This window comes from Amphimedon queenslandica, unplaced genomic scaffold, assembly GCF_000090795.2.
Source record: "Amphimedon queenslandica unplaced genomic scaffold, v1.1 AMPQUscaffold_12315, whole genome shotgun sequence".
NCBI lineage: Eukaryota > Metazoa > Porifera > Demospongiae > Haplosclerida > Niphatidae > Amphimedon > Amphimedon queenslandica.
Genome location: NW_003547447.1, coordinates 2327 through 11367, shown reverse-complemented (window position 1 = coordinate 11367; position 9041 = coordinate 2327). Strand labels below are relative to the sequence as shown.

The 9041-nt window shown below is 33.0% G+C and overlaps 2 protein-coding genes across 2 annotated transcripts in view; one reads left to right on the top strand and one right to left on the bottom strand.

The window, feature by feature from the left end:
* Positions 1–761: 761 nt before the first annotated feature.
* On the bottom strand, positions 762–6116 carry LOC100635920 (b(0,+)-type amino acid transporter 1-like). Its single transcript, XM_003390583.2, has 9 exons — positions 5402–6116; positions 4921–5049; positions 3928–4027; positions 3828–3872; positions 2954–3077; positions 2290–2493; positions 1916–2065; positions 1244–1430; positions 762–908 (listed from the first exon to the last, which is right to left on the bottom strand). Exons 1-9 carry the CDS (start codon positions 6045–6047, stop codon positions 820–822), a joined length of 1674 nt encoding a protein of 557 aa, XP_003390631.1. The 5' UTR covers positions 6048–6116; the 3' UTR covers positions 762–819.
* Positions 6117–6216: 100 nt separating this feature from the next.
* Positions 6217–9041, top strand: part of LOC105314904 (syntaxin-16-like) — a 5081-nt gene continuing 2256 nt past the window's right edge. Inside the window, exons 1-6 of the mRNA XM_011409329.2 lie at positions 6217–6481; positions 7504–7580; positions 7679–7697; positions 7777–7810; positions 7917–8023; positions 8323–8485. Coding sequence (XP_011407631.2) covers positions 6323–6481; positions 7504–7580; positions 7679–7697; positions 7777–7810; positions 7917–8023; positions 8323–8485 — 559 coding nt within the window. The 5' untranslated portion in view covers positions 6217–6322. The remainder of the gene's footprint in view (positions 6482–7503; positions 7581–7678; positions 7698–7776; positions 7811–7916; positions 8024–8322; positions 8486–9041) is intronic.

Below are 9041 nucleotides of genomic sequence, written 5' to 3'. Positions count from 1 at the left end.
TGATCCATACCCACTACATCTATTTCTCTCTCATCCCAGTCTACATACACTTACTTTACCACTATACACAGCTGAGAGTGCTATTGAACTATTTACTATTCTACAAACCAATACTACACTTAAAGCTCTGAGTGTGGAGATAGAGGAGGAGAGAGTATATACCAGCAGTATGGGTACTAGTCTACAAGACATGCTAACACAAAACCAAACACTGAAATACTTTGAGATTAACAATTACAGGTACGAGTATTATGAGTATAATGACATTCCCAGTTCATTCCTGTCCTTCCTAACAACTGGTCTCAGACACAACACCAGTCTACAGCAGTTGAGTGCATCCATTCCACTGAATGAAGAGATAAGAACTTTTATTAATGTCATCTCTCAAAAGAACAATCTCACAGAACTTAAAATGGACTTCAAACCAGATCAGTCACACAATTGGGAAGAGAAGGAACTGATTCCATTGTTTTATGAACAGGTACTACCTGCTGTTACTAACATGTTACAGTCACATACAACCATCAGACTACTGAGGATAGTGTGTAAAGATATTGATAATTCGTTATCTCAACCTAACTGGATAGAACTAGTACAAAATTTATATGAAACTATCTTCATCCATCAATCACTTGAGTATGTTATGATTAGTGCTCAAAATCTTCACAGTTCTCCTCTCTTAAAGGATACTTTTAAAAATCAAAAGAAGACATTGATTGATATACACAGAAAAGAACAACCACACAAACCACTACCAATAGTACATATTAAAACTACTGAATTGTGATGAATAAATAATATATAGCTACATGAATTTTATTATTGATATGAATATTCAATAGTTATGTCCTCAGTATTGTTGAATGATGAAGTATAAAATATCTTATTGGAAACATCAGTTATCATACCTACATATCACACACACACAAAAATAAAAAAGTAAAAACAACTAAGTATTATAATTCATTTCACTATCTAACTCTTAATAACACTGCTTGACACTGTATAAAGGTAATATTAATGATTTGACTTTTTTAAATTTTAATTTGATGCAAATAAATATTTTAAAGAAGTGTGCTTGAAAAAAATTATGTGCTTAAATTTGTAATAAAAATTGTTTGGGTGGCTCAAATTTAGTGCAACTATTTTGTATTTTTTGTATTATAAAGCAAAAAATACCTTATACAGTATAACTAATATGATAATGGTACTTAATTAATATGTAATAAATATAGCTACTTACTGCTTATCCTTGTAAATACAGCTGGTCTATATTTATTGTGTACTAATAATAGATAGACAGGAGCACCAGTCAATACTAGTATCAGTCCTAATAATATATACCACCTCTCTCCTGATACAAACACTAATGGAACCGTTATTAGGAAGAGGGCGGAGCATATCATCACCATGGGAACGGGAGTCCATACCTAAGAGAGAGAGAGAGGAAGATGTATTGTATAGTGCAAAATTTTCGAGGGCTATATAATTCACAAATTTACTAAAAAAATCTGTTTTGAGGATTTTAATTTTCACAAATTTATGCAGAAGTAGTTTTTGTGATGCTTAAAAAAATTGCAAAATCCGCAAAAATTTACAGCTTTCAAAAATGTTGTGCTATAATGGTGTATAGCGGGAAATTTTTGAGGGAATAAAATTTGGCAAAATTTGGCGTTTTGATAGCCATTTGCCAAAATTAACATCCTCCAATTTGAGCCATTATGAGCATGCTCAATGGCACATGGCCACTGATTTGCTAAATTAAAATTTGCCAATCACCAAAATTAAGCAATTCGCCAAATTGAACTCCCTCCAAAATTTCCCGCTATACAGTATATACACATGTACATGTACAATACACATATAGTTAGTTAAATTTAGATGATTGTGTGTACATTGTACATGTATGTAGTACCTTAAATGGTCTCTTAATATTTCTTTTAGTGTATCTCATTATTAGTAGACCAATGAATGATAGACAATAGAACAACCACATAACAGGACTAAGCCCATTAATAATGTGTCCTATATTACCAACCAGTACATATAATAGAGTAAGAATAGACTGGGAGGGAGAGAGAAAGAGGGGAGGGAGGGAGAGAGAAAGAAGGATGTACAAAAGAATAGTAACAAACGAGATACATGTAATTATACTTAGAATGTACATGTACATTAACAAATAGGTGACAAGCCAATCAACCCACAAAATTCAACTTGTTTCTACTACTCTATTATCATACATGTACATGTACACATTTATTTATTTATTTTATTATTACATTAACTAACTTGTAGTAGTATAGCTTGTATAGGAGTGTTCCATTGGTTGTGTAATCCACTAAAAGTGTTCATTAGGCTACCATCTCTTGCCAGTACATAAGCAACCCTTGATCCACTGTACATACCAATCAGTCCAGTCCCTAGTGTTGATATTGATACTGATACTGATATCAATAACACTCCTATTGATCCTAATGTTACATTACCCAGTGTCTAATGGGAGAGAAAATAATAATAATAACAATTATAATTAATACCATGCATTTGAAAATGTATGCTTTAGCAAATGGTGTATAAATAGTATTCTATAAATTGTTAATTTTATAATTGTTAATTAAATTGTGTTACCATTTTAATTACATGTACATGGTAACATGTTGCTTACTAGATCAAAGGAACCACAAATGTTTTAACAATTTAATTTAAGACTGTATCATGTATTATTGAATGTGACATATGTAACTATATGGGTGATCTAATTTAGCAAATTTCTAAATCTAAATAAATTAAAGCAGATTAAAGTCATAGTAAAAATTTTCAGATAGATGGTAATAATACTTATACTAATAATAAATAAATAAAATAATATAATACTAATAATAAATAAATAAACAATAATAATACTAATAATAATTTAATAATAATAATAATAATTACTAGCATTAGCTCTTACTAGTGCAGTAGCTTCAGATGATAGTATTTCATGTTTATTTAAACTGATGTAGTAGGACCAGTTCACAAACAGGTAACACACAGTAACTATTGGTACACCTATCAGAATACCTTTGGGTAGATTTCTAATGAGAAGGAGAGAGAGAGAGAGGGAGAGTAAAGAATTATCATGAAATTTCATCTCAAGTGGGTGACAATTTTAAATGTAGTATAAAAAGTTTGAGTTGATACCGATCAAAATTAGATTTTTAAAAAATTTTTAAAATTATTCCGAAATCGGGTAAAAGTCACTGTACTATATATAGTACAGGGTCACGAGCCAAATTTTGCCAAAAATGAAAAGTAGAGAATTCTCCATTTTAATTATATTTCCTGATGCATATACATGTACTTATGCTGTGTAGAAAGTTTGAGCTGATTCCGATCAAAATTGGATTTTTTACAAATTTTTAAAGTTGCTCCAAAATTGAGTAAAAGTCCCTGTACTATAGTACAGGGTCACAGGCCAAATTTTGTCAAAAATGAAAAGTAGAGAATTCTCCATTTTTATTACATTTCCTGATGCATATACATGTACTTATGTTGTGTAGAAAGTTAGAGCTCATTCCGATCAAAATTAGATTTTTTTACAAATTTTTAAAGTTGCTTCAAATTTAGGTAAAAGTCCCTGTACTACAGTACAGGGTCACGGGCCAAATTTTGCCAAAAATGAAAAGGAGAGAATTCTCTAATTTTATAATTTTATCTGATACGTACACAAGTTCTTACATTGCATAGGGAGTTTGAGACAATTCCAACAAAAAAATAGATTTTTTACAATTTTTTAAAGTTGCTTAAATTTTTAAAGTTGCCTAAAATGTGTGCATTTGACTAACTTTTCGGCATTTTTAGTTTCTTCAACAGTATATATTAATGAATTCCTATAAAATAAATAATAATATTATTATTAATTAATATAATTATATTAGCACTCACCATCCATCATAAGTCCACAATACTGAATACAAAGCTAAACTAATGTCACCAATACAAGTACTAGTACCATCAAACACATTATCAAAATTATCGGAATAATCTGCAGAAAAACAAAATGAAATACCGTATAGCAGGAAATTTTCGTTGGCAGAAACTTTTGTTGTCTTTCCAAGCAGGCTTTAAAAGGTATTTTCGTTGATTTTAGTTTCATTTTGCTTAATGTAAATTTTAACCACCACACCCACTTAATTAGTGCCAAATGTATGGTTTTAAGATGGAAGAATGTCTATGGTCCATGGTTACCACATTATATAATGGATACACACCTCCTAAGAGGTGTGTATCTGTTTTAAATATATTCATGGAGGCATAGTTACCGTATAGGGCATAATGTTCGTGGGATGCAAATTTCATGAAATCTACTAAAATTCAAATTTGCGGATTTTAATTTTGCGAATTCTACCAGGCGTGCCATGCGGGTACTGTATTAAATTCTTGGATTTTATTTTCGCGAATTTTACGAAATTTGTATCCCGCGAACATTATGCCCTATACGGTATGACAAGTTGTTAATTCTGTCAAATGGTTTCCATGTAGTGGTCTCTATAGCATTGGAAAAACACTTCATTCATCCATTAACATCAAACAGACATTCATGAATATTCATGAATGGAAGACATTGGAGCCCATCAGTTGGAGAAGAACTGATTTTTGTGTCGGTCCTGATAATGCCACAGATTGCTACGCCGTGGCTGTATAGTGAAAAAGGATCTGTCGTGGGTCAAAAATTTTATTTAGATTAAATTTTCATTGTCTAAAAATTTAGTTTAAATTTTTGGCCAACAAAACAAACAAAAACTAAGCACCCAACAGAAATTTCCTGCTCTACAGTACCAGTAAGGATATATAGATTAATACCATTAATTACATGTACATGTACATGTATTGATGTACATGTACATGTACATGTAGTTAACAATCACACCAGCTGACCTCCTTTAGCATATGTCCATACTCCAATACAACTAATGAATATCATGCAAGATATCTTAGCAATACCAGAGATATTCATAATGTGAGCCGTTAGCTTTACACTAAATATATTTATCAACGTCAGTATAACTAAGAGAGACAGAGAAACAGAGAAAAAGCAAAAATATATTCTAATACGTAAATGTACATGTCATGTACAAGCATAAACTAAACTCACAACAATTACCATAGGGCACCTTTTAATTTTATAGATTTCACAATTTTTTTAAGATTCACAAAAAATACTTTTGCAAAAACCAAATTATTATAATACAAAATGGCAGACGGCACAAATTTGTGAAACTAAATCCACGAAATAAATTTTTAGGCAAATTCGCAAAATTTACAGCCCTAAAAAAGGCACCTTATGGTATATAATAATTAAAAAATAATTTAAAATAATAAATATTCGAAAACAATGAATTCTAGACATTAAGCTCACTTCCACTTATCACTGCCAGTATTGTCACCAGCTCACTGGTAGCTCCACCCCAAATTCCACCAACCAACAAAAGTGCATGAGAGAAATACTTGCCAAAAGTCAATAACTGGACTGCATTAGATGCTGGACGTATTAAAACAACGGTCGACCATCCAAACAAAAACCCAAGGAGGCTACCAAATGTAACGAAAAACCCTTCACCGTCCCCATCCTTAAGTGTGAGATCCTCTTCGCCTCTCGTCTCCTCCTCCCCACGTCTCTCCCTTTTCCTTTCTCCTCTTCTACCAAAAGAATACATTTCTCTAAGATATGCATAGTCCCCGCCTGAACTGGGTATCAGTGTAGCAATCTCCATATAAGAGAGTCCTCCAGCTACAGCCACTAGGCTGCCAAGAAGCCACATTACTAGTGATAGGCCGATCGATCCTGAGTATTTGACAGTGTTGCTGGCAGTGATGTATATCCCTGAGCCTACTATGGATCCAACGACAAACGTGACGGAGTTAAATAATGATAGTTCTTTTTTTAGTCCTCCTTCCTCTCCTTTTCCTCCCTCTCTCTTGTCATCCTGAGCCTGAGGTTCATCAGAATCGAGTAATACTCCGTCCTCTCTGTCTTGGTCTTCTTTCTCCGAAGAGCTACTCATTGTTTAGAAATTAGATTGGAACTGCCACGCCTTTCACCTCGAGACTCCGCCTTACCCACGTGGAAGCACGTGTGTAAATAACTTAGGCGTGGTCAAATTAGACCACACCTTCTATGTTATTGCCACGCCCTTGCTTACTAAACAAAGTGAAAGGAGGGCCGTTTTACTCAACTTTTTAACTACTTTTAAGCTATAAAGAAGACACAACACCTCTTATTTCTACTGCTATTATCTACTCTCAGTAATCCAGAAGCCTTTTATCCTCCTATTTAAAGATGGCCGCTTTTGCCAGACCCGCTGTAATGACATCAGTCGGTAGTACGGTACATATTGGTGCCTTTATCTCTCATACTGCTCTGTTCCTTCAATTGAGACAAAGAGCAGCCTCACTCTCTCAACGGGACGGTAATGCTGATGACCTTGATGTCAGATGGGTTAGTGTGTGGGCCTGATGGGGCTACGATATTTAATACATGTACATGTACATGTAGTTGTAACTTGTGCATTCCATAAAATCTTTAGCGTTTAATGGTTAAAGGTAAAATGTCTGATTTAGAACAGTTTTGTCTTAGTGTACGTGTAATTGAATCTACACTGTACTTGTATTGGTACGTGTATGTACATGTACATATTGAGGTACAATTCTGATCACTTTGACTGCCATTTTATTTCCCAAGATAAAACCGAACCATTTTAAACCATTGATCGTACATATGCTTATTAGTGACATGTGACCACAAATTTAATTTCCCCTTAAAAATTACCAGCTATACAGTACATGCCTTTATATGTACATGTACATGTATAATGTATAAATTCTTGTGACTTTGAGTCATATTTCCCAAGATGAAACCAAACCATTTTAAACCTTTGTTTGTACACATGCTTATTAATGACACATGACCATTACCGTATATCGGGTATATTTCAATGCATTAATAATTTCGGAAAAAGCAATCCATTGCGAAAATAAATATTATGAAATTTTAAAATATGCGGATAAAAAGGAATAGAAGATATGTGGTATTGTACAATTATTATGAACACGTGGCTTCATAACTATTCATGGCTACATTCTAGTCTAACTCGAAGGCCATAAAGAGCCTTCTTTAGTTCTTTGCCAGTTAGAAGTGTTGCTAAGGTTGATTCAGAAGTGGAGAAGTCAGCAAATGCTTCGAATGACTTACCAAACCAGGTGGTTGATGGAAATAATAGCAAGTAAAATATTTTCGGAATATAAAATGCTTCCGAATTATTCCATCATTGAACTTAATATTTCCACGACTTTTCATGCATTGAAATATACCCGATATACGGTATATTTGCCAACAGTGCAGTGCATACCTTTAGACATGTACATGTGTAACTAATAATATTATGTGTGTGTATTATGTGTATTAGTATTATGTGTAACATGTGACATAATGTGTATTATAATCATGATATATTATTATAGAGTTCTGGTGATGATACTGTGGCATTAGTTAAACATGATAAAACTGAACCTGATGTTACTATAGCAGCACCAGACTGGTGAGTATATACTATACATATACTGTACCTACCTTTTACTGTATTATTGGTCTACCTCTTTCTTCCTAATATCTCTCTCTCTCTTTATTTATTTGTAGGACTCATTTACTGGGAGAAGTAAGGCTGATATTTGCATTATAAACTTACATTAGCTGATTTATTTATTTATTTTATTTTATTTATTGTGTTTTATTAGATTGATTATGAAGTGACGCAAATCAAAAGAAGAAGTAAATGAAATTAAAAATCATAAACTTCATCATCATATGCGTTCCCCCTTTCTCCTCCCTCCCTCCCTCTCTCCCTCCTCTCTCTCCCTCCCTTCCTATCCTCCAGTGCATGAGTTGGAGGAGTTACAGGATAAACACAGTACAAGACCTGATGTGTTTGATGATGTTGAAGAAGAACACAACATTGACATACTAACTGCTGAAATATCACAAGTAATGATTAGTTATACATGTACATATACGTCATAGTTCTGCCTATGGTGGTTAACCACCTCAACAAATGAACCAACCAGTTCATCACTAAGGCCAACCAGTGAATTTATATTGATAACCATACATAAAGCATGATATTATTCATAAATTTAAAAGGAAAATATTAGTCTCCGAACACCTCTAATTTTTTCTAGCCTGAATCCTGGTACATGTACTTTAATGCAAAGCTAAATTTAGCCATTTTCTACATACTATAATCATTACAATTATTATATTTCTCTCTCTCTCTCTTCTCTCAGATGTTCAGTAGGGCTAAGCAAGGATTATTAGTAATCAACAGACAAGCTAAAAATGGATCAGATCAGGAAAAGAAAGTTGCTAAGAATGTTGTATCATCGCTAGCAATCACACTACAAGATCTATCAGTGGATTTTAGGAAAGCGCAATCGTCTTACTTGAAAAGTAAGAGAAACAGAGAGGGAGAGAGTTTTAGATGGTTGTAACTTGAATATTTAAGCTCGGAATCGGCTCAAAATTTTTACACAGCATAAAGACATCAATGTGTATCAGAAAATGTAATAAAAATTTGGGGTGATTTTGGAGCCATTAAAAAAAAAGCATGGGCTATAGTACAGGGAAATTTTCAAAAATCAGCCGTTTTTTTAATGGCCATAACTTGATAAATTAAAGTCGGAATTAGCTCAAACTTTCTAGACAGCATAAGGACATCAATATGTATTAGAAAATGTAGTAAAAATTTGGGGTGATTTCAGAGCCATTTTTTGGAAAAAAAAGCATGGGCTATATATAGTACAGCGAAATTTTCAAAAATTAGCCGTTTTTAAAAAATGGCCATAACTTGGAAAATTGAGGTCAGAATCAGCTCAAACTTTCTACACAGCATAAAGACATCAATATGTATCAAAAAATGTAATAAAAATTTGGGGTGATTTCAGAGCCATTTTTTGAAAAAACCATGGGCTATAGCCTTTTACAGAAAAAGAATCTTTATTAGAAA

Excerpts from the sequence above, each read along its gene's own strand:
- LOC100635920 (XM_003390583.2), bottom strand. The coding sequence starts at position 6,047 with ATGAGTAGCTCTTCGGAGAAAGAAGACCAAGACAGAGAGGACGGAGTA. Across the intron at positions 3,873-3,927 it reads TTGTGGACTTATGATGGATG|GAATTCATTAATATATACTG; the intron begins GTGAGTGCTAAT and ends TTTATTTTATAG. Across the intron at positions 2,494-2,953 it reads CATCTGAAGCTACTGCACTA|ACACTGGGTAATGTAACATT; the intron begins GTAAGAGCTAAT and ends CTCTCCCATTAG.